This window comes from Plutella xylostella, chromosome 22, assembly GCF_932276165.1.
Source record: "Plutella xylostella chromosome 22, ilPluXylo3.1, whole genome shotgun sequence".
Lineage (NCBI taxonomy): Eukaryota > Metazoa > Arthropoda > Insecta > Lepidoptera > Plutellidae > Plutella > Plutella xylostella.
The window spans coordinates 7,294,755-7,321,932 of record NC_064002.1 but is presented as its reverse complement, the minus strand read 5'-3'; the positions used below and the strand labels follow the sequence as shown (position 1 = coordinate 7,321,932).

The following is a 27,178-nucleotide window of genomic DNA, read 5'->3' as shown; positions in this document are numbered from 1 at the left end:
CTTCCAGCATATTCCTTCGTTTCCTTACAAACTATGAAGGTTGAATTTCATCAGTTATGCATGAATTAATTTTAAAATGTAGATTATCTAGATTATCTAATTAGATGTGTAGGCTCCACAACTTTATTCCAACTTAGAGTATTTTCAGAGATCCAGCTTTGTCGAAAACAAATAATTCAGACACCGAGGTAAGTCATAATTTATAACGTAAAGTACTTATTATACATACCTACTATACTCTAGAGCTAGAGATTAGACTGGATACGTAGCTGAGTTATACCTACATAAATTGCCATTGCTCAATGATACGTGCGAGAATTTGCAGAATCCTTGTCGAATTACCTAGGTACCTGCGACAGCAGTCTAGGTGGGCAGCAGGTTAACCGTAAACTATAAGAAGCTCGCTTTTACCGTAAGCTACGCTTTTCCTTTAAATTAGTTTTCCCGAAGCTTCCTGCTTAACATATTTCTTCTAAATTTGCATAGATAGTCGTTTTTGAGCCACAATCATCTATAGTTACTAACAAATTTTCGTGTTTATAATATTGGTAGGATTTGATACGTCGCGTTAGCAGATAAGTATCAATTATAGTTGGATAATGTTATCAGTGAGTACCTGCCTGCTTAAGATGTTTAGTGTAAGGTTTAGGTTTAGGTTTAGGTTTAGGTTTAGGATAGGACACAGCGGGGCGGGAATAGTGGGTAAATAAAACTTTCCGACTTCCCTCAATTAGGTAGGTACTCAAATTATTTTTTGAACTACCTTCCATCATATTTATGAATAAGTGCTGCCATCTGTTTAAAAGTTCAAATACTGATTCCTATCCAAGGTAGCTAGGGTACAGGTAATCATAAATTGTATTATTTTTATTATTAGGTATGGTTCTAAATTCAAATACAACGCTACTCGACGGTAGATGTCACTACGTGTTTAATTTGTTCTGATAAACCGAGCCTACTTTTATGAAATTACCTATGACATGCTATGTATGACTCATGACCACCATATTCTTACCAATTGTTATCTGAAGTCACAGCTGAATCTGAGAGCTGGTTGCGCCTTATTATTAATAAATAAGTTGAACAGCTGGTGGCAGACCTCCTTACATTATAATCGTGATAGATGGTCAAATGGTATCAGCAAGGTTGCATGGAAATTGTGGATAAGAGCGGCACAAATACCAGTAAAAGACAAATCGTATACAAAAGGGGAGCATAACCAGCAGTGGGGAAGGGCTGATGATGATGAATAGTTTCAATAAAAAACAACATTACAAGACGTCCTTTGCAGTGAAACTTACCGTACTCAATATATAATATATATATTTCGCGTATTGCGTCAAATTATGTACTTCAGCCTGTATTATAAAGGCCTAATCTTCTCGTTAGAGAAGTATTTTTGTTCCTTGGGCCTAATACTTTATAATTCTAAGGTTTAACTTACCGTTTTAAAACGGTATATTACCACTAATACAAAAATGGAAAAAGAGGATAAAATAATGATGACAAAATGTTATAGCTTTAACTTTTATTTATCTATCACAACTTTTTAATGGTTGCATTATGTAAAAGAACTTACCATAATATTTACAAAATAACAATAATTGAACTTGGGTAAGTATTCACTTATCAAAATTAGGTATTAGTCTCATACTAGTAAGGTAGAATAGACGAAATATTGAATTTGAATTGTATTTGGGAATTTTAGATTGGAAATATTTAATTTTATTCAGTTCATTAAGACATATTTCAATTCTTGCTTTGGAAGTAATAAATAATTTAAGTAAGTTCCTATCTAATATTTAAGATGATTGAAATGTCATTTTAAATTCAATTATTATTCTGGATAGTATCTTGATCGGTCTTTAGTCATTGATGTAATATATTTATGGGGTTTTCATCCTGAATATAATATCACACTTAATATTATTTCAATTTACAATAAAATCCAGCTAAGTACAATTCTTATAAAGTCACTGCATTGTTACATAATAAATTTTGGTATAAAAAGCTATTCTTGGATTAGAAACAGTCAACAGCTAAAGTTGATGACCAAAGACAAATATTTAAAAATTTAACAAAAATAAAGAACATAGAGGTTGGTAGTAAAACTACACCATTTACAATACATAATATCTCATACCTTTCGTCCAGCATTATTAAAATTTTCTGTTTCATCATGAACTTTTGCTGTTGACTGTACCTATCTATTTACTGAAATTACGATGTAACTGCATTCGCAAATATGCATAAAATATTAAATTCCAACGGCACATTTAAAAGACATTCACCTCAGTCTACGACCTACCCAACTAACTCAACATTATGATTTACCATACTGACCAAGCGCCCCTTCACAGCATGGCCGCGTTGCCAAGTTTACCAATACTCGATACAACGTCTAATAAAGCTAGCAACACAGAACACCACCCCAAATCTGGGCACGAGGTCCCTAAATAAATTAACACCAACTTAAATATAATTAAATTAAATCTACATCTAAGAATTGAGCTTCACTCTCCATTGAGAATCGAGGTTTATTGTCCTTGTTTTGTATTTTCGTCCGTCATCCCACAGGGCGACTCACTACACATGCACTCTTGCGCTCATGGGTACTAGCTACGTGTGACATGGATCATGATTAATGTGGCCAGTCTGTCTCTACAGTCGTCCTCAAGGTCTTGGAGAGCTCTGGTGGAACCTGTCCACCCAACCTCCAAACCTTAGCAGACACGACCAGAAACAGCAAATTGCCTTGTGACGTCATTGGCACTATCATGCAACAGTTTCCTGACTTTATGGTCCACGTGCACATTCAATAAGATCCCGGTCGCAGCAAGATGGCGGCATCACTGCGTGGCGACGGCGCCGGCGACTCGTTGCCGCACGTCACCCAGCGCCGAGCCGTTGCCGAAGCCATTGAGCAGGGGTAGTTTCATCTCCTTGGGCTCCGACCTGATCTCCTGTCGCTCCAACCGCTCCTTCTCTTCTGCGGCGGCCTTCACTCGCGCTTTTGCCTTCTGTGAAAATAAAAGAATCATGACTTTTGGTTCAGCGGAATAATGTTTGGATGTGTTTCGATGGAAGGTTTCTTTCTAACAAGATTATGTTTCAAGAGACGAAATTTATGCAATAACCTCACTTGGTGACTTTGTTACACCAAGTGAAGTATCATACATTTTAATACTAACTACTGGATACCGTCGCTGGCGACGTCGACATCGTCACCGTGGCGTCCCGGCGAGAAACGGCACTCTATACTGACGAAAAACGACCGAACAAGAGCTGTCATGCAATCGGCACCTTTAAGAGTCGTGGCTCACGCAGCAACGCTCCGATACTTCGTTTTTTGCCGAGTGACCCCCTTGTACTATAACAACAGAAGCGCCTGCTCACCTGAGCCTTCTTCAAGTAGGCCTGCTTGTAGAAGTCTGAGAACAGGTAGTAGAAGAGCACGGCGTGCATGCCGATCCACCAGACGAAGGCGCGCGGGTAGTCGCAGTCCGTGAACAGCAGCTGGAACGCGTGCAGGAACACCAGCACGAATTGCACCTGGAATTTAAGGGAATATTATGTTTTATGTGGTGTATAAAGTTACGAGGAATTTGAAGGTTGGTATAGGTATAATTATGACAGTTAACTAGCCCAGTTAATCACTTGGTTAAGTCAAGAAAGCATCACTTAATTATGTTATACAGACGTATGAATGAGAAACTGGGCCATCAAAAAGCCGAAAATTAACAATAGAAAATTACCGAGATCGTTTATGTCTGAAGATGGAGAGATACCTAGTAAGTTCTGATGTTGTTTTCCGCTCTTTCTTTGTTGTCCATTACTATCAGTTAAGTATAGATTTTTAAACATAATTATGTGGGTATAAGTATAACTTTGTGTAATCCGTCATCTCAATCACGATTCAAAATGGATTTTCCACAGCCACAGCTGCTGTGTTGTGAATGAGTCCTGTGGTGGAATGGAATTTTTATACACACTTATTTACGCTACCATTAGATGATTAAGCGAAGTTGTTTTTATGTTACACGTAGGTAATTATTAAGTACCCATATGTATGTCAATCACTGGTTAATAATAACAGTCATTTCGGAGCCATAATTGTGCTCTGGCTCTTTCTAGATCCTTCTCGCAAATAAGACCTAAAACTAAGCACGACTTACTAAGGTACAACAAAACAGCGCTCTAAAAATCCGATGAGATCAAATCCGAAAATACATACGCTCACGTCAAAAACATGACTCTTGTGGGGTAAATACTTAATTAATAAGGTAAGTAAGTAAAAATCTTATGTCAGCTCATCACGACTCTTGAGAGCCACTAGTGTTCACTCGATCGATAGGCATTTTTTGTGGTGTGAAGACAACATACTACCTACTATTTATGCATGCGATGTAAGACGCATTTATAAGGTGTTTACCAACCCGCTCAGAAGAAGAATGAGCCAATCAGAGAAACATATTATATGCCCTTCCTCATCCAATTACCACCTGCTACCTCCTAAACTAAAGTCGTCGGTCCCATCAAATCATTCATTCATAAAATCAATCGATTCGATCGACAGGGAAGGCACCAGCTCTCAAGATACAGGCTTACCTAGTTTAGGAGCCACCATTTTCATATTTTGTCCTCTACTTGTGTCCAATAAAGATTATTATTATTACTACTAATGAACTTACCATCTGAATAGCGGTGAGGTACTTCTTCCACCACAGGTACTTCTGGACCTGCGGGCCCATGGCGGCCAGCAGGTAGTACGAATACATGAGGATATGCACGAAGGTGTTCAGCATGCCGAAGAACGTCGAGTGACCACCTGGATATAGGAGGAGATAGATCAGGACAAGTTTGAACAAAAAAGTTCCAGTGATAAGAGCACTTAATTTCTCCTAAACCGAAAAGACTAGCTTGCGCCGTCTGCAATATTGAAGTACATTAGAATATTACTAAGTAGGAATAAACGTAAATATGTGTTCAAATTTTAAATTAAATGTAAAAAAAAAATGGAAACATTTTTGGTGTTGTCATTTTGTAGATGGAATTTCATTGCTCGTTAGTGTATTTGTGTGAAACTGGTAGTATAAAGTATAACGAATATTTTACATAAGGGTGAAACATAATTGATATTTTAATAAATTAAAATCTAGGCAAATTAGTATTTTACATTTGTAATTATTGTCTTGAGTAAGATGAACGTTATTTTGACTTGTTACGCCGGAAAGTTCAGTCATAGTATTTAACGCCCGGTTTTCCGATCGGAAAATCAAGGAATGTCTGGCTCTTGAGAAAAATCTAAACAATATTCATTTATGCCCATTTTTCCATTTATATTGTACCGTCATTACACAAGACACCACAATTAATTGATATCAGTACATTACACGCAGTTTACATTACAAGTGTAACAACCTCTGTGACGTACTTTACCTACTTGTTTTGATTATTATCTAGATTACTACTATGTGTGTTGTGTATTGGATGTAATTAATGGATAATTCTAGACGTCATTCTTGATGCTCATATTGATTATGTAACATTCGTAATAATCATAATGCAGCATCCTCATCAGACTGTTGCATTCAATCTGCATTTTACAATGAAAACATATATTTTTTCATAATCAAGAATTCAAACCTACGATCGATCTTTCAAATGATTTATATCTGAGTAGCCTAGTTAATGTGGATCTTAATAATTATTTAATTGTTTGTCGTCCTTGCAAATTGCTACCTGTTTGCAACAATCGCCATTTAAATGGTTTTCATCACGCACCATGGCAAGCTGTGCCTGTGGATATAATATTACAGGGTATACAAGCTAAATCATTGCAATAAGTGCTATTCTAGTTTACTAGATTACTTTAATTGTCCATGACATTGGCCTATTGACGACGGCGGTGTGTTTGTAGACCGAAGAACTCGGTGGTTAACAACTGTGACTATCGGTTGACATCGCCATGTGGTGGTGGCGAAATGGATAGCATCAATATTAACATCTAGGGAAGCCTACCCGAGTGACGTAGCATGTAGTAACTGTGTAGGTGTGTACCTATCGCAAAGCTATCGTTTTTACATGATGTTTCGAATAATTCGAAAATGCCATCCTTTCGGCAATATGCGTTCATAGCCTTTGAATGTCCCTAGATCCGTCCTCTCTATAACTTACTGTGTGAATTTAAAAGAGGATGGGCAAAAATATATGGGAGCTGGGACCACCCTCCAATAGCAGTAAGACTAACTGACGAGTATCGGAACTTATAAGTCATATATCTCTGAACGGACAACTGTGACAACAAAGCTGCCATAGCAAAAGTTATTCCTATTGACAAGACCTATCCAACGATGTTAGTCTTAATCCTATTGGAGGGTGGTCCCAATCTGCCCATTGTCATTTGGAAATGAAACACAATTTATTATTATTATCTTCTAAGCGTGATGGTGACAGACACAGGAGCGCGTCTAGGGTTGGTCACCGCGGTGAAATAATTTATTTTACTTCTTAATTAGCAATTGATTGAACAAAAGGTATTATTGCAATCTATTACAAATGACTTCCGCATGCCGTTTTCACAATCAATTAGGTACAAGTACTTTCACTGTAAGATTATGTAGTAATTGATTAAGAACTAATAGTTAGTTCGATGTCGAGTGCTACTTAAATGATCTGAGAATGGTTTTCAAGTTTGAAACAACAAAGCATGTTCATATAAAAAATAGAATGATTTATCTACTTGAATACAGTAAAAAATATGTTTTCTATAAATAGACACAAACATACTTATTTATTTGCAAATATATGCATTACGTAAGAAGAACTGAATATAAATAACTTACAGAATAAAAAAATATGTTTTTTAAACTTTAGGAAATTTCCGATTATGTCTAGTAATGAATATAAAGTAAGGTTTTGTATAAATTATAGACTACTGTTGAAGTATTATTATATTTGTTTGGAATTGTGATGGATTTGTTAATTATTATTGTGCCGAACGTCGAATTATTGCTTGCCGTGTATGATATGTCATACCTACACAACTACACAGCCATCTAAATGAATATGCAAAACCTTTCAAGCCATCTGAACTGTTTTCCCAAACCTTTCACCACGACGGTGACTAACGCTAGTCTAACTTCTGCGTTTGTGATTATTAAGGAGAAGAATAAAAGGTGTCAAGGGATGCATGATGTTTTTTTTTTACAAACCTGGCGTGAACTTGACTCCGAACCAGACGGACATGGGCATGATGCCGTGGTGGATCACGTGCAGCTTCGACACGTGGTCGTACTTCTTACGCATCACGAAGAAGATCTGAAAAAAAAAAACAAAAAGTTAGTAAAAAAATACCAGCAATTCACAAGTTCCAGTGACAATAGCACCAAGTTATCTACTCCTAAACCGAAAAGACTAGATTAATGAAGCCGTGTCGCTATTATTGAAGTACATTTAAAAGCATATCAGTAGATTATCAACTTAAGATTTCAAATGTTTACAAAATTGGGGTCATTTGGAACTGTTTCCTTGCTCGTGAGTGTATTACGATTACGAGTATTACAGAACCCCTGCTGCTAGCTGGGGGACTTTTGAAGTTCGTTGACCCGTCGAACAGTTCTTCGATCCTTTGCGGGATTTAACAAAAAGTCGCTAATTATGATTTGTTGCCGATACCAATTATTGCCGGAACTTTTCAAGGCTTATAAAAAGGTGTCAAGTTTTCGTTGGCTGTGTCTATAAATTGGTGAATACGATGGACAGTGTGGGGAGATGTTATGTCAATAAAATTATAGCTAATGCCATTGTCAATCTCTATGTTACATCATTATAAGAATACATTAATATATAAATTGCTTTAAGTTACAAAAGGATATTATGTAGATAAAATTGTAGCTTTGGAAATAAAACTGAACTCTAAGAAGGTAAGTACTCTGAATGTAAATATAAAAGATGAAGTATTATCCAGTAAGTGATAATTTTATAAATACTTACAGTGTCGAAGAACTCCGTGAACTTGGATATGTAATACCACCAGCAACCGTTGGCCGTCTGAAAAACAAGAAGATATTAACGCTTAGTTTATTCATCTCATATTTATCTAGGAAGGGTTATATTATATGCAACTCGTCAGCCAAGCGTGGAGATTATGTCAAAAATAGGTACTCCAGAAGGAGGACCGTATTCTCCAGTGGACAACGATTTTGCGTATCTATATTTATAACAACAGGTACTATTTGATGACATTGCTTGTGAACAAAACTAGTGAGTTAAGTACATTTTTCTTTTTATTTCCACGAATTTGAAAGTCCGCGCTCGCGTTGATGTCTTTTGTATGAAAAAATACATTTAATTTTTTTATAGGTCAAATATAACATTTGATGAAAGATACTGGTTTGTAACATGAATAGTATGTAAATTTCATTCAATTGGACTATCTTTCATGTGAAAAGGAGTTGAATTCACGGGATTCACTAGTTATTAGGAGTATTCTGATGCCGATGCCAGTTTCTTAAAAACAAAATAATATGAAAAGTCGTTAAAATTTCATTTCAAAATTTCAATTCAATTTAAATAATATAAAAACGTCTTTAAAATTTCCTTTACTTGACTTTTTTATATTACGTATATCGAGATAAAACGTGCTTGTCTGAAATTACCAATCTACCATGCATGAAACATCGGGCAGACAATAAAAACTAAAAGTTTATTAACATCGAGATCTTGCTGTTAATATATTAAAACATAAACCACATTAAAGGCGCTACGAAAGCAATTAAATCTGTCAAATGGATACTTTAAACTTCCATTACGCAGCCTTTGCTGAAGTGCATTCATCTTGGTTATCTAATTTCATTACGCATGTTAAGTTCATCGCTATAACTTTATAAAAAATATCATCACAAGTCGTTATAATCATAAATTTCTCAGTCGGGCCAAGGTTAGTGCCAATAAAATGCTTTTTTTATTTCTAGGTCGGGAATATGTGTGATCTAGACTAGACTTAGGCTATTCAGCACCACTTTCACTCAGTGTTTATTATACTTCAATAAAACTGTCTAGAAACTAAAACTTGAAATGTTAATTAATATTGTATATATTTTTGTTGTTTACAGTTACATAAACCTGCCTTAAATGTGACAAATCTATAGATTCTACTCGAATAAAATGTATTCCATTAGTTTTACTATAACGTTTTCAAATGACTAATCAAATGGAGTCACTTCGAGATTATACTCTACTATAAAAAAACTGTCTACTACTCTATCTATAAAAAAATTATTGTCCCATTATCCATGGTAAGTATATAAACTTTAAAGAGCTATTTTATCATAATGAGTCAAACAAAGACTGCTACAAATATAGACAAGCAAGTAAATAAGCATACAGCTATTGCATGGTTGCGGATAACAGATTCAGCATATGCTGAGGTGAGACATTATGTAGTACTGATATAATGTGATCGAACTTCGCGGCGTGCGAAGGCTATCCACATTACATTGTAGCAACTGGCCGCGCGTGCGCACTGCAAGGCACTACAGTGCGGTTCACGCAACCTGACCAATTTTCCTAAATAATTTTTAAGTTTTGTTTTTTGTGTTTTTTTCTGTCTTGATGCAAATAAGGAGTGTAATTGTAATCAGTGGTGAGTTTTACTAGGCTTGTGCAGATGCGTAACATTTATTTACGTAACGTGGAAGGAAACGTCTAATTGTTCGTTTCATGAGCTGCTAGTCTGTCACTATTTTTTGCCATCTTTCGTGAACCTAAGTATTTATTACACTACATGCTATTACAACTACCTGCTTAATACCTTTAATGACAATAAATTGCCAACTTAAAGACTATTTCAGGCATAATCTTTTTCTATGTGCATATACGTGTTTTTTTATACGTATTCTAAGTATGGAAATTATAAGCTTTAAATATGCCACCTGATCGTGGTGAATCGTGATATTGGCTGATGATGATGATGATGATGAAGCTAACAGAAGTTAAAAAAACTCCAAATAAATAAGCGCAAGCAATTAAGATTTCATAATAAAGATAAAGATTGAAGAACTAGAAGACTGTCCTTTACTGCAAACTCCCTGGAAAATCGATTTGATCTGTTACCTATTTATATGTTTTATTTACTTACCCGCATGGCGAGCGGTGATCTCGAGTAGTCCACGGGCTGGCATCGGAAACTGTAGGTAGAGAACCACCCACTCACTATGCTCTGCAAATAAAATAACAAAAAAACATGTTCAATAAAATCCTTTAAAAGTTTCGGAAAAACACAATGTCAAGGATCTTATTCTGACCAAAAAGATCGAATGTTCAGGTGGGTAGATAGATAGGTACAGTCGGGCCTATAAATAATTATGCATTAGCTTTTGTATCTGGTCAAAAACAAACTTCACAAATCGTAATAATTTGGTGTTGAAATTTATGTGTTGTAAAAGTAAAAATGTGTATAAATGTTTATGGAGCAGACTGTAGATATAGGAAGGTATTTGTAGATACTTATAAGTATGGTAGTCATTATTTGCTTACTGTTTGGTTAAGGTCAAATTACATAGGTACAATACGTGGTTTTTGCCTTACTTGTAATATTTACTTATTACATACGTTTGAGTTCCGAGTATCCTTTTATATAGTTTTTTCTTTTAATTTTGTACGAAGACATTAATTTAATAACTTAAAATTCAATGTGGCTTCTTTGAGTCAAACTGAGCTTTGAAGCTTTCTATGACAAAGTAATGATAGTAACTCTAATTACCGGTAATGATTTTTCTGAGTTGATTACGTTAGTATATACTTTAAATACACGCCAATAGATAATAGTTATTACTTACAATTTACCTCGTAACACATTCGTAATTATTTCTAGAATAGCTATCGAGTATAGAGTTACTTTTGTAAAGCCACGTTTAAACTTTATATTTCTCAATTTGTAAACCAATGTTACATCGCCACAGCAAGCGTCAATTTTCATGATTAGTCGTCCTGATTCTTGTAAAAAGTACATAGTACATAAGTACATGGTATATAAGGCTAGCACGTGGTCTAAGAGTATACGTATTACACACAATTATAGTAATAGGCAGCATACCTATTAGCCATAAACTTAAACCCGTAATAGGCAGTAATCATTGTCAATACTAGTTAATTATGTAGTGGTACTTATTCCTAATTAATTTCAAATTTGGTATTACACAATTAGTTTCTGTTATGCTATTTAATTGCAGAGCTTTAATAAAAGTAGCTATTTTCGCTGACTAATGAACTAATCATTACCTGCTAACGAACAAATAACAATAATTTTATCAGCAAAAAAGGGATTTTGATTAACTAATAGCTATAACACTAAAATCACTACATGATTTTTATTTTATTAAAGTAATGTGGTTAGTGAGTACTGAATATACATAACACTATTCTCTCTGTGACAAAGATAACAGCAGAAATAAAGATGTGAGCGTACAACACATTTACCAGGCTTTTGTGGATGAAAGATTTAAGTCAGCTCGTAGATCTGGCGCCAGTCAGCACAATAAATAAAACGAGACTCCATGTAATACATCAAGTTAAAATAAATGAACGTAGTCACATCGAGTGTACTTACCTCATGGAATAGCCAGATGCTAAATATAACTTGGAACAGGTTATACCATATGAGCACATTCTTCAGTTCAAACGGCTTTCGGTTCTCCATTAACTTTGGTCCTAGAACCTGGAACAAGGCATAGGGAATTAAAATGCAATAAAACATGGTTGGAAGGTTGCATTCACTTTGTCTTTCTATGATCGAGGGACATAGGTTCAGGTCATCAAATGGTACGTAGTGTTTTTAAATAATCGGTGTTATAAGTTATCCAATGTGTCTGTAAATATTTATATGACGTACCGCTGTACCTCTAGAGCTGTACACCAGTCGTGCCATTACTCATATAAATTGTTCGAAAAAGATATATTCTGCCATTCGAACACTCGCAATAAAAACGACCATTCTGTTGAAAGGCATTTAAATAAGAAACAGATAAGTGTGTGCTGTGTTTGTTTTACTTAATTAGATTAAAAGACCTATTTTACATAAAATAATGCTAATAAAAATATTTTGCAGTAGCAGCATTTATAGAACGACTTCGCGTATGAATTAGCCATGCATCTCTCATTTGAAATACTATAAAAATATATTCGACTCTGCTTAAGACAGCATGCTGCTATTTCAGATTGGCAATATAAAATGAGCACTCTCTCAGACATTAAATTCGGAATTCCCTTTGGCCATTTACTATTTATCTATGTAATTATTTTCCTGTATTTTAAGAGTAAGTAGCCTACATACAAAGGCGGTTATTGTTGCGTAATGTGCGTAATACGACTGCATTATTAAATACAAAGTAATTTATAAAACTTGTGGAGCGACACTTGTTAGCATAACTATGATTTTATGATTACAACACCATCAGCTGTGCATGCCGACGGCTTATTTATTTAAATTAGTCCAACTGATAATATTGACAAGAACTAAACTAAGTTTTATATTTCGTTACAAATCTTAACGCGTAACTTTAGTAAACTAAATTTTAGGATGGACATCCAATTCTTTCCGGTTACCAAAGCTGTTAATAAAGTCCATGTCGAACATGGACTTTACCGGTTTAAGTAGTAAAGTCCATGTCGAACATGGACTTTACCGGTTTAAGTAGTAAAGTCCATGTCGAACATGGACTTTAGTACCTAAACACAATGTGTAATTCTAAATAGTAACTAGGTATTTCTTTTCCATAGTCGCTAAAATAGCTCAGTCGACTAAATTCTCGAGAGGAATCAAAGAACGTTCAAAGTCCGCGCGGGACATACGAGTACACTACGTAGAAATGTTAAGATATCGCAGACGAGACTGATAGTATATTTCTTGTAAACATGTAAGTTTAGGCATTAATGAACCACTTTCATAATAGGATCCATTGTGGTATCGTGATATATATATATATATAAATATCAGCTGTTCCAAAACCAAACCACACTTGTAGTGTGTTCTTTTGCACAGACACTCCATCTAGTTCGCGTATCATTAACCTAGCCACTTACTTTGACAGTGAAGACGTATGTGAGACAAATGGCGAGCGTGGGCAGCGGCGACGACATGAGCGGCCAGTCCCGCACCCGCTGGTCGCTCTGGTTGTCCATCAGGTCGTGGTAGCCGGCCACTAGCCGCTGGAGCACCTCCATTGTATCTGCAACAACATATAAAAATATAAGAAACAAAGAAATAATTTGATAACAACAACGAAAAATAAAGTAAATAATACAAAACAACAACAAATAAAGGTTGCTGTCCAGAGCGTCAAAAAGCACCCGCTCAGCATGTGCATAATGTTGGAGACACTTTGAAGAATCTTAGAGCATACCTAGGTGATCTCGAAGAATGTTATGAATGAATTTCAGCAATGGTAGGTATGGCATAATTATATGAAAACTCCATGTTTGGACATCAATGTGCCTACGATAATTTTTGGAAGAATGCCCATTCACCTATGTTTACTTATTGAATACCATACCATCAACATTATTTTGCTGTAATATTGTTGGGCACCAGTTTTATAAAGAGTTATTATCTTTTTCTGATTTTAATCAATGAAACAAAATTCAAATACAAAGCAAAAAATTAAATTCATGTATTTAATTGTGTTTGTATTGGTTTTCCTTTTATTGATCATGGGCGAAACATAATAATTGCTCAATGATTTATAGTAAAAGCTCCGATGTGTAATTATGTTTATTTATCCGGGACTCCCCCTATTTCCTTATATTCATTTAAATCCATAGCAGGTATTTTATTTTACAGGGCAAATAAATATACTTATTGACAAGAATTAACTATTCGAATTTCCGTCAATTGCAATATAACAAAAGTAACTTTACTATTATTTATTTCAAACTGTGTCAATTTTAATTTAGCCAGTTACAGACTAATACTTTAATACTAATAAGTACTAAGTTATTAGTACCTAGAGCACTAGTGTTACCACTACGGGCACGAGTTCGATGGTCAGGGTGATCAGGCCTCCAAATGACCAACTTACAGGTTTCTTAGGTACGTATATTACATAAACAAATAATATATACGTACGCGAGTATTGAGGAATTCTCATGCACAATTATTGAGGTTTGTAAGACCCCCTGTATATTGCCACGGTCCATACTTGGGAATAATTTACTGGACATAGTATAATATATTAATGTTAAACAGTTCTTCAGTCATGAAAGGCACATACACTGAATGTTAAAATAAATATAATAATATGTATTTGTACGATCGAGTGAAGTGTGAATTGTAAATACACATGTTGACTTTGTTTAGTGATATGCTGGAAGAACTGTTCACATGCTATTTCGATGGCTCGCGAAGACAGTGTAGCGCAGCGGTTACGCGGACTTTTATACAGAGGTGAGGGTCCAGGGTTCAATCTACGATCGAGACCCGTCACGGAGAAACTATGTGTTAAAAGACATATGTTTACCCGGGTTTTGGATGTTTAATGTGTATTGTGTGATATCTCCAACCCTCCTACGAAGCATAATTATCTTGTACAATTAGATGAGATCCGGAATTTTTAGAGCTGGTGTGAGAGGATCAGATAAATAACTCACTAATCATTCCCATAGCTAAATCTACAAACTTTTATTTGTACAGTTATTAGATTTAACCGATAATTTAGATTATTAGATAAACGTTAAAACTTCTTTGCAATTACTTATAGAATACACTTCCTCATAATTTATACAGTTAAATCATCTGTGTGAGATAGATACAATTTATTTTTAATGGGTTCTTATTTTATCGGTGTGCAAGTCATTAACATTTTGGTGTTAAGTTTTTTACTACTTAACAATGAATAGCCTTTTAGACAATACTTAATTTAGTACCGCAAATCAAGCTTTTAAATTATGTGTAGTCAATATCAATACGTATTTGTTTAAAAAACTAAACATTAAAATATATTTTACATTATACCCCATTAAATACACGGTTTATTTATAAATTAATATAAGGAGGAAAAAAAAAAAAAAAACACGCACTCACGCCTTGTACTAATGTACTCCCTTGCGGGGTAGGCAGAGGTGCATTGCTGCACCCACTTTTCGCCAGAGTGTTATGTTAGTCCCAATGTAATAGGTGGCGGGCCTATTGCCATTTTACGGGCACATCCAATATGGAGGAATACATTTATAACCGTTCTTCTCTATTAATGAATATATATATATAATTCTAAAATTAATGCTATGGGAAAGGAATTTATTTTTGACTTTCGTTATGAATAATGTGATTTTACAGCGGTTGTCGGTTCTTCAGCAGATATGACCGATTCACCGGTAAGATCACTGTTTTTGAGCCTCCATTAAGTTTACGTCTTATAGATATATTTTATTCGATGCGGTCTTGATGACGTGAATAAGTCATGCATTGCAGCAACACCGTATGTACTAACAGGATATAATTAAAAATAAATGCCTTAACTGCATACATAGCTAAACAAATAAGCTTTTATGATTCACAAAGAGGCTCATTTGTAGTGAAAGAAAAAACACAAACAAACGAAAATAGGCTAGTGGTACTAGTAGATAGTGTTCTATTAACCCCGGCCATATCTCACGTCGGCTCAAGGAGGTCTCAGCCTAGATCTTTTGTTTTTAAATATACAAATAAAACATAATTCCCGGTACAGTTATTATTGGTCGTAATAATATATTGATGCCATATTCATCCTGGTCACACTCGTTCAAGGCTAATTGCGTCTGCGTGGTCTTAATGGCTAATCCATTCTCATTTCAATAATGGCAATACAAACAATAATAACTTACGTTTTTTTTCAACATTGACTTCCTCGCTGTTGACATTTTCGCCAGTTAACGACTACGGACTATACAGGTGCCGCAAAACTTTGTAAAACGTATGAGCCAAAAGGTCCGTCGGTTTTGGTTATTCAATAAAATCATTACCCTCCTACTTCGGCAGTCGGGTAAAAACCAGCCCACATGCCCTAAAGAGACCAAAAAAAGTACATAGGTATATATTCATTCTACATTTCGTTTTAATATTTGGTGCAAGACACCCTTTGTTAATTAAACGCCGTATCATAAATTAATTCAGTTAAAAAGTAATTTGTTAATCACATAATTCTTTAAGTGGTTTCAAGTGGACCGGATAATCAAATTACCATTTTAAAATAATACAATGGTAGGTATTCATTGTATTTTAAAGTTGTTACGCAAATAAGTAGAAGGTTCCGCCATAGAGGTTATATTTAATGGTCCTTGGACCCACTTTAAAAGTGATATAAATAAAATAAACAGGTACGTTGAACTCTTTTGACGTCACAGACGTTGTATTTATAGGCTGATCTGAAATGAGCCTAAATCGAAACCAGTTCCGGACCACTGTGGTATTTTCCACGCGTGGATGTTATTCGCAGCTAAAAAAAACAAATCAAGAACATTCTAAATATAGCTTCTATCTACGTTCATAATAAATAACGGGCGTCCGTCCATGGAACGTAAACAAAACACACGAAGGTTTTTTTGCATAAAACCTTCAACGAATATCAATGGAAGCTTTAATCATAATAGATCAAAATCTGAATACGCTGACTGGCTCGTCTGAAATGTGATGAAAACCCTAGTCCGCTCGTAGTGGTAACTTGTAGCCTAGTATGAAGAGTTTTTATGTAATCTTACAATCTACATGTGTTATTAATTATAACAACAAACCTTAAACAACAGAGCCGTTACAAACTGCGTATCCACAAAAGCTTACGATTGCGTGGGAACGTACATTGATACACTAGTTATGCAGATTGTTCTTAGATTGTCCACGACTAGACGAATACAATCAGCTAGACAATGACTATTAGCTGTTTTATCATCAGCAGGAAAAAATAAAAACGGTATCAGATTCATGGTCATGTAAACTTATTAAACCGTGTCCTTGCATCATGAATTATAAGTGCATAATGAGGCTTGCATAATAGCAGCTGCTGTAGGCTCGCGTGCTGCGATACTCGAAGGTGAAGGATAGAAAACTTACTCATAAATGAGACATTTTAAATTAATTTCTTTGGTAGGTCGCAGTTGATCTCCAAAGTACTGTGTACCTATATGCTAATTGTATATCATATATTTTATCGTATATCGTAGAGTAAATGAAATGCAATCCTGGAAACCGTTGAACTTTAAAGTGGCGTCCTAAGAAGTCTTTAAAATGACCATATTTTTGTTATTACAGAGTAATTCAGAAATCCCCATCCTTAGATAAGAGCAATAATGAGATGTAGGCGTAGCGCAGTAAACAAGAGTTTCCGAAGAGGCAAACCGCTTCCATACTCATTGCAACTGCAAATTTGTAAAGTGGACGTTCTTGATCAGATCTCTACAAACATAGAAATTTTACATATTGTCTCGTTATCTCGCTATTGGCCTTAGCATTAACGAAAATTTCCATGCATCTAGGACAGCATAGCCTAGATCTGGGAAATATAATAGTGAAGTGATGAGCCGTCCTTAAACCAGAGGTCAGCGAGGGTCGTCCAGTTATAACTCTTGCAGGGCTTCTCGCCAAAGTCAAGTTTAAATATTACGGCGCGTGTTACGTACTGATGCATAAGTTGTTAAAACACGCAACACTCAGTTAAGGTTTTTTTCCCTAATACTGACGTTAAGACTTAAAGAGTGTATGGTGGACTTTTACCCCCTTATTCATAAAAAAGTTACTGGACGGATTAACTATTGAACAGAGAACAATTTGTTCTTTGACAGAGAGTGACAAAACAGTTCAATAGTTAATCCGTCCAGTAACTTTTTTATGAATAAGGGGGTTAGACCATAGTACGGTAGTAGTATATGGTTGTTTTGATAACTAACTATGCAAACTACAATCCATCAAAAGCAGATGGATGCTGTTTTGTTTTTTGCTGCTGTTAATCTCACACACACTAAGTTGAGCAATTAACAACTTAATAAAAAGTTGTTAAGAGTTGCCGTAACTTAAGGTTTGCACTTAGTTCTCGGTTGGCTGCCCTTGTGAAGGCTGATATGATACCAAATGGATCATTATCGAGAATGCACAAATCGGGCAAGGCTGCATAAGGTGCATGTACGCGAAATTGATATGACGACACTAGTATACAAAACCGCCTGCCGACATAATCTTCAAATATTTATATGTTAGGTTAAGTTAAGCTATCCTTTGTTGTTCTAAAGAACATATTACTTGAACTAAGTACCTATATATACATGTGAAAGTTTATAAGTATGAATATATTAGTTACCCTTTCACGGGAAAATAATTAATCGAGATCTCGAGATATATCTTATTAATAATATAAATATGTAGTAATAGTACATGATCTCGATCTCAGTCTAGTTTATCCATAATTTTACTTATCGATTTAACGACATTGGCCTTTGTAAATATTGAAACCACAAGGAATTATTTAGGTACGTTGTGGTTTTCACATGGGCACTGCGTACATAAATACCTAGCACATAGGTTAAATTATCTTTGCCTGCTAGCTTATTGCTTCGCTTTATATCGTTTCTTCTTACAATCCCGGGATGAATATCATATTTAAAAATAGTCTCATGACGAATGGTTAAAGCTGCGTGTGTATAGTTACATTAATATTATTTTGCATGGAACTATACCCATACATATCTTTGCCTTTTTTAAGAGCAATAATTCTTATCTGTGTCGAGCAATATTTCATTACACTGTTTTGGTAGTAGTCGTTTTTATATGAAAATATACTATCATTTCACATAATATCACTTATGTATTAGGTCCTTACATATGAAATTGGCGTTTTGTCGTACTGGCCACTTTGATCTCAAATATTACCTTTATGGTTAGGAATTCCAAATTCAAATTCATACAGCATATTTATTATCTATTTACTCATGCATTTGTGTTTCAAACCCCCTAATTCATTTGTTTTTTCTTCTTTTGTTTTTTTCTTTGTGTCACTCTGTTTACAAAATGGAAAACTTGAAATATCGCGTTATTTACGAGTATGAGTTCCACCGTGGCACCAGTGCTGCAGAAACGGCTCGAAGGATTAATGATGTGTATGGTGACGGTGTCGCAAAAGAAAATTTTGTAAACACAGTGCGTTTTTGGTTCCAACGTTTTCGTTCTGGAAATTTCGACCTGCAGAACAAGCCTCGTGGACGGCCGGAGACCAAAGTTGATAATGAAGAATTGAAGGCTATTGTGGAAGCGGATCCATCGCAAACCACGTCTGAGTTAGCTGCAGGCTCCGGTGTTAGTGATAAAACTATTCTAATCCACTTGAAGCAAATTGGGAAGGTGAAAAAGCTTGAAAGGTGGGTACCTCATGAATTGAGTGAAGCAAACCGACAAACGCGCGTCGACTGCTGCGTTACGTTACTCAACCGGCACAATAATGAAGGAATTTTAAATCGAATCATTACCTGTGATGAAAAGTGGATCCTCTACGATAATCGGAAGCGCTCATCGCAATGGCTGAACCCTGGCGAACCAGCCAAATCCTGCCCTAAGCGAAAATTGACTAAAAAAAAGTTGCTTGTAAGTGTTTGGTGGACTAGTGCCGGTGTCGTTCACTACAGCTTTCTTAAATCTGGCCAGACAATTACGGCTGATATCTGTTGTCAGCAACTGCAAACCATGATGGAAAAGCTAGCTGCTAAACAACCGAGGCTGGTCAATCGCTCTAGGCCACTGCTGCTTCAGGACAACGCTATATAGACCACACACTGCGCAACAGACGGCTACCAAATTAGAGGAGCTTCAATTAGAATGTCTTAGACATCCACCGTACTCTCCGGACCTTGCTCCAACAGATTACCATTTTTTTCGCAATTTGGATAACTACTTGCAAGGAAAAAAATTCAACTCCGATGGGCCAGTCCAAACCGCCTTCAAAGATTTTATTGATTCCCGCCCGAATGGTTTTTTTAGTAAGGGGATCAATGAACTACCTATGAGATGGCAAAAGTGCATACATAGCTATGGTACATACTTTGATTAATTTAATATATTTCATTTAAAAAAAAACGACTTTATTTCTTTTATTGAAAATCAACGCTTAGCTAATTTCTATGAAACAACCTCAGCTAATATTTTTCGTAGCTATCCATGGGCATGGGCACCCAATACCAACTACATACCTACACGTGAAATTTATATGATGAAGTAAAAAAAATCCTTGATCTTCTCGTGCCGGTAACATGACTCGTAAACAAGCAACACAAATATCACAAACGTTTCATACTATTTACCAGATTATTTCTATGTATGCTCTGTCCTTGAACATGCTAGATTTTTAAACATCTAATGTCTTTTAAACCGCTTCATGAATATTTATTTGAGTATTTTATCTTAGCAAACACCTATTATTGTTACTTCCTATATTATTTCCAAAAAATGTACACTAAATAATACATTAAACGTGGCTTCCAACTTCTGTAATTAAAAATGCAAAGCTAAGAGAACTGCTTACGATTCACGTAACTACACTCACGGGCAATGAAAAAGTTCCACTTGCAAAATGCCGACACCAAACGACCCCAATTATTTCCAACATTTAATCTAAAATTTTAACAAAATATTACCGTTTATAGTTGGTAATATCCTGATGCTCTGTTAAATGTACTTCAATGTAGCAGGAGGCGTCATAAAGCAAGCTTTTTCCGTAAGGGAGTAAATTGGTGTTTTTTTCTGAGGAACCTTTTCATTGCCCGTGAGTGTATATAGAAAATGTAGGAGCAAATTTTACATTAATTGACATCGACATTCTGGTTACCTATGTGCAAAATTCGACCATGACGTCGTGATATACGAGATACTCAGACTGATACGAGTAGATAGATTAAAGTTGAGTGATAGAAGATAAACATAGTTGATATCTTGTTAGTTATTAGTGTGTGCATTAAATTTAAGGATTTTAATATCTCCGTAGTTAGATACCATGAAATAACTTTATCATAACATATCCTGCATACTGATTATGCTAAAGGTAGATTAGGTAGTACCCAGTTACATTTTTAACAAACATATTTTTTACACTTGATTCCAATAAACAGTTACTTAGAAACATTATGCTATGAGTAGTGTGGCGCTCTGCATACAAAACGTTGGTAATTGGGCGGATCCTTTGTATGCGACCCACCAGCTGTTAGGTACTCGCTCATAATAATATTACATACTCGTATAATGTTATATTTTGCGCATTACATCTCAGACACATATTTTATGACAAGATATTTACCGCAGAGTGCTATTTATTAAATTTCCACACATTCACACATAACCACGCCATGCCAAGGAATTATAACGCTTCGTAACTTTATAAACCAATGTACCTACTTCTGAGTTGATGGTATCGTGGAAAATTTTATTGTTGTTCAATAAGTAACAAGTCTAACAGCTGCTTCCGGTTCCTATTACAGGACAAAAGACAATCGGCCACTCTACAAGACAAACTGGTATTTACTCCGCTGCGCATTTTATACTGAAAACTCCAGATTTCAACATGGTGACGGAAAACAACGCAGTGGATTTAACGTACTTCCTTAATCATAAAAAACTGGTTCACTTTTTAAAATTTGTATCGCAATGATCCGTATAACCGCGTGCATTGCACTTTATATTGCGGTATCCTTGCCAAGTAGGAAATACAACACTTCATAATTAATACAGGATGAATGAAAGGGAAAATAGAATAAAGGGCAGCGAGTGATTATATTACTTAAGACCTTGGAGGCCACCACAATGGTGACCACGACAGCGCAACACCATGCAATGGCAATTATACACTGCTGTTTTGTGGAGAAAATAGAAATGCTTTATCAATGAGTAGCCAGCTATCTAACGTGAACAAATCGTTACATTCCACTTTCTGCATCGCGCCGATCCCGGCAAGACTTGTCTAGGTTACTAAATCGATTACGCTAGCTTTGCAACTACTTGCTCCACATTCTTAATAATTTAACGGATACGCATTTCAAAATTTTCTTATTCAGCAGTGTCCACTGTCTACGATAAATGGAATTAGGTGTAGATAAGCACAGCGTACTTAACATTCACATACATTTAATGAAGTCATTAAGTTTTATAATTTTCCCGAAGTTTCGACCACTGCACTGGGCTTGTGGTCAGGCAGGCTGATATTATGCGCGGGTGCATCTACGCGTATAAAAACTCAGCAGAAACTTTTGACTAACATACTCAGTACCTACACAATTAAATTTATAGCAGGGCAATGGACGGTTATGTTTAGATGACTGTCGGATGCTGAATTCTTTGCAGCAGAAAAATGAATGAGATTAACATCAGAACATAAACATTTTACACAGCTGATCTCACGGACAGGTAACTCCGAGAATTGACTGCGCACAGCAAAACATAATCCAGTAAGTTCTCGTTCACCAACAAAGGACAGGACACACACATCTAGATGCTCTATCTCTGCGAGGACTGGAAATAAAACCATCCACTCATGATGGATTGCAGAAATTACATGGATATGTCTTTCAAAAGCGAGGACATGGCGCCCACACACCTCCGGAACCGGAGCCCAGGGCCACAAGTGTGCCTTTCAAGATAGCATGGAGCGATCCCATTATGTATAAAATAATACGCATCAGGTGCCAATGTCGTTCTCACGGCTCCTAGATGACTTTGAAATGTTATAAAAATGGATAGGGAGGCAAACCTAAAATTACATCTTCGTCTGTACACCCATATGAGGAACAAAGCCTTATTGAAGTAAACGAGTTTCTGATTAATGAAAAAACAAAAGAACTTAGCCTGTTTCATAACAAGTCTGTTAAACTGGATTCTTCAGTTGATTTCATTTACGATTACGACGTTAGCGAGTTAAACGTGTACTAACGTTAGTTTATTACTTCTATGACTTGTACCTGCAGGAGTGACACAATTAGCTACAAAGTCTGATTACTCGGGCACAAATTTTCGCAAGTTGCAACACCAGCCAGCCCTAATCGTGCGGTTTGTCGTGGAAAGAGGTGAAAACTTGAAACCAACCGCCTCGCTTGCATCACGGACGCACCGGCAGCAATCCTACTCGGAATATGAAAACGCTTCGTAATCTAAACAAAGAAGCGAAGTTCATTGCCACTCGCGCGCGGCCCAGCGCCGTCGGCCGGTAAATTCGGCAGTTATTATATAATTATATACCTACTTACAATAATATGAGTAATAAATGACCGCATCTTATTGTTGACTCTTTTTTACGAACTCTGCGTGGTAAAAATACGGACTTTATTGATTTTGTGATGATGTTACGTTTTAGATTTATCATAAGTTGAAGATATTTAAGGCATGGCATGTCCCTGAGTGGCATGTTACTACCAGCATAGATTTTAAATAATATGTATGATATAGATTGAGTTACCTAAGTAAGCTCTACTACCAAGCCCCCTTAAAATTTAAGCATAAGCTTTTTATGGGTACGTTTAGTTTCTTACGCGTTATTTATTTATCGAAGTTTTCCTCCACTTCAAATGAATATACGAGTATAAAACACTTAATAATTTAATACGGAATAATTAGAAAAATAGATCGTCATTTTAAGTGGATAATTATTTTGATGACGCCATCGTCCGGATATTAAAATGCAATGAGGCACCACATAAAACTCAAACTCATATAGGTCCTACGTAAGTATTATTTCCACCCATAGGAAATTTATCTAAAAATATTTTCTCATCATCGACTAGATTATTGTAAATATCAATGTAATTTTTTTTTATTATTCCCTTAGAATTCTTTAGTACACTTGACCCCTCTTTCATCGAAATATCCTTCAACCCTAAGGTTGTCTTGAAAAAATTACTTTAAGCGATAAGACCGCCATTTTTTTACATATGTGTTAGTTTTATGTGTGTATACAAATAAATAGTATTCTATAAAAATATTTCTGGATTGACCTTAATAGTAATTGACCGATGGAAAATGCCTTTGATTTACATGCATATTAATCGTAGACTTATTTATTTATGAATGTGTTCAAGATACAGATGCTCTAAATTCTGATTCCTTAAATAGGAAATTAATCTAAAAATAATTATTCACATATTTAACGTATTGTGTATTAGTCATAATTGGAAACGGTTGTAATGTCAGTAAAATTCGATTCTAGTTATTTTATTCCTGTGTATACCGTGGTGACCCAGGTGCACCAGACTGCCAGACACTTTCTATAGATTTTTTACGGTCTCATATTTTCCGGGATGTGAAAACCTGTTTATTCCTACATTTTTATGTTTTCTCTGTAATTAAGTATTCCAATTTCGCAAATTATTATAATGATGTACCTAGTTACAATAATACTATTGCAAATCATAATTTAAACGAATAAAACCGGACATTCTTCTCCTCTATCGATCACCAACAACAACGCCTCGACGTATATCACATGTCCACAATAAAAATATAAAGTACACAATGAGCCATTACTTACAGTACCCATAGTACCCACTGTGGCTATATGGACACAGTGTTAACACGTACTAACCTCCAATATGACGAATCTATTTAAAAAATTTACACTGTTACGCAGAGCACACAAATCCACATTTTGTCAAGTAGGTACTTATAATATGATTTATATGACTGTCTACACCAAAAGTTATATGTATTGTTCTTTTTAAGTAAGGTTTCCCTCCCATATGCATGAAAACACATCCTTTTATGAAACTTTAAACTTGAATATCTCAGAACAAATACATTTATGTTGCTTCAGTCCTTTCTGCGAAAAATCCTCTAATTGGTGTAGCTACGAGTAGTAGATGAATATTCTCGAGTAATTAATTGATTTCGGAACAAATATTTGTACGATGACGGCGAGCAGGTTTTCATTTAGTAATTAAGATCATTTGAAAAGGCATTTGACGGAAGTCTTCCTACATTTTCCAATGTTCCTTCCGTTTTAGCAAGTAGTAGTCTTATTAAACGACAACTGAATAAAAATGTTGTTATAAGATTGGGTATGTATTATGTTTGAATGTTTTTGCCTATGTCCTAATTGGATGGATCGGTTTGGATGTGTTTTTGGCAGGTAACAAAGATGACAGTTACATATTATGCATATAATATATTCACGCATATGTATATTCGATAGTAATACCGACAAACAATAACCGTTATAATATGTATAATCAATGTTATTATTATCACCGAGTCGACTTTCCTAGAGCTATTTAAAGCCAAAGAAATAGTAACCTACTGACCTTCTCAATCCTTCACAGAGTAGAGATTTATTAGTGAACTAGCTGAAAGCAACTATAAGCAGCTGTGCGATTTTGTAAAAAAAACATCGTCGGCCTATCGATCGTCATCGTTTGTCAATGTCAAGGTTTCTATGTATAACGGGAAAATGAATTTAAATAATAAATATATACATGTTTAAATCGATGCACCTAATGTTTACATGAACACATCTATACACCCGAAATGTTTATTTCGGGTGTCATGAATCGTGATCGTGAATCTCATCAATAGTTATAATAATAGTTTTATTATTATATATAACTATTTATGAGATTCACGATGACAGAATCTCCAAGCCGATTAATTTACTAACCAATGCCTGTAGGTAGGAACTGCTAAATAAAAAAATACAAAATTCGATAAAGACACATTATGTCTTACATAAAAAACAAAAGCAATGTAAAAAAACTGTTCAAAGATCAACATCCTTATCCATCAGGACACAATAAACCAAAAATATAATTCGATAGCTGTTTTTTGTCCCTTCTTACTCGAGCCCTATTTCAATCATACCGTTCATTTAACTATTTTGTAAAATATCTAGTTATAAGTTTAGTTAAACTTTCATCAATAATACTCTTTTGTATGGGAGTATACCTTCCAGCATACATTAGGCTTCAGTTGTCAGAAGAAGCTACATCCAGCACAAAGACCGTAGCTAACGATAATGCGAAAGCAAAAGCTAGGATAATCTAGACTCAGGTGAGAGCTTGAAAATCTATGCCCTTGATTCTCACTTTCGCACAGAAAACCTATGGCTTCTTTTGTAAACAAATTATAATAAAAAGTGGGCTGAAGAAATCGTTTTTCGCGGTAATTTCATCTTTGTTATATTGTCCTTTTTTAATGTTTGTCTTTTGAAAAAAGTTAAATTTTATACTAAGAATAAATTTTTTTTTAAATAGTGTTACTTACAATAAAAGTAGTTCGTAAAAGTCTGTATTTATTTTTGAGAAGATAAATAAAGTGGACATATTTACCGCCATACGAGTTTTGAAAACATGAATTAGACTAACACACATAAGGTTAATAGACCAATATTGAATAATTAAAATGTGACCTTCAGAATCCACTAGAACAAAAAATATTACTCGCAGTATATGTTTAGGTATTCTACATTATTAGGTATTTAATTAATTAAACAAATATATAAAAAAACAACTACATAGAATGACTAAGAAGTAATAAATAAGATGATTCTATTTTCAAGGTTAGTCGCTGTTTTCATCTTTCATTAGACGCATGCGCAGGTGTACGATGCGATCTCACGATCTTTGAATTACTCTCATTAGTAATTAAATCAAGATATCGTAATATTATCAAACTTACCTGAAAGTTCAGGAAATCAATATTAATAACTGAAACTGTGACTAGATACGGAAAATGTGGGTGGGTATTTCTACAAAATTTATGACAATCGAGTGTGGTGTGTGTGTGACAGATGAAAGTTAAAATTTTAAGGCATTCATAATTTTCATGCATCATATCTTAATTTATAATCCGGCATGTAAACAGATAACATGAACTGATGGTTGTTTCGTTTACATGATCTGCGTCGCACTCCGCCGAATCCGCAGGTATCGTAAAAATCCGGCGCCCGCGCCGCACCGGCTCAAATCAGGCGATAAAGCTGAAATAGCTCCCTAGTAAAAGTTAAACTTACCGGTTTAACAGTGTATCGCGCACAAGAATTCACTAGCACTGGTGCAATGTTATTTATGTGGTCAGTAAACAGCTATGTCCCAAACACTAGCCGGTCGGCTCTGCGCGGGCTGCTCGGGGCGCGGCGCTCCAGTGAGTACGCGCCGCGCGCCGCCGCCGCCGTATATATCGCACCGCGTGACGTCACAGATA

The 27,178-nt window shown here is 35.4% G+C and overlaps 1 protein-coding gene across 1 annotated transcript; it reads right to left on the bottom strand.

Moving 5' to 3' along the window:
- Positions 1 to 1,513: 1,513 nt before the first annotated feature.
- Positions 1,514 to 27,140, bottom strand: LOC105382558 (elongation of very long chain fatty acids protein). The gene is made up of 9 exons (XM_011552465.3): positions 26,988 to 27,140; positions 13,084 to 13,229; positions 11,612 to 11,719; positions 10,142 to 10,222; positions 7,996 to 8,052; positions 7,215 to 7,320; positions 4,692 to 4,828; positions 3,397 to 3,552; positions 1,514 to 3,020 (listed from the first exon to the last, which is right to left on the bottom strand). Exons 2-9 carry the CDS (start codon positions 13,222 to 13,224, stop codon positions 2,850 to 2,852), a joined length of 957 nt encoding a protein of 318 aa, XP_011550767.3. The 5' UTR covers positions 13,225 to 13,229; positions 26,988 to 27,140; the 3' UTR covers positions 1,514 to 2,849.
- Positions 27,141 to 27,178: the final 38 nt, after the last annotated feature.

Excerpts from the sequence above, each read along its gene's own strand:
- LOC105382558 (XM_011552465.3), bottom strand. The coding sequence starts at position 13,224 with ATGGAGGTGCTCCAGCGGCTAGTGGCCGGCTACCACGACCTGATGGAC. Across the intron at positions 11,720-13,083 it reads CATACGTCTTCACTGTCAAA|GTTCTAGGACCAAAGTTAAT; the intron begins GTAAGTGGCTAG and ends GCCTTGTTCCAG. Across the intron at positions 8,053-10,141 it reads GATCACCGCTCGCCATGCGG|ACGGCCAACGGTTGCTGGTG; the intron begins GTAAGTAAATAA and ends CTTGTTTTTCAG.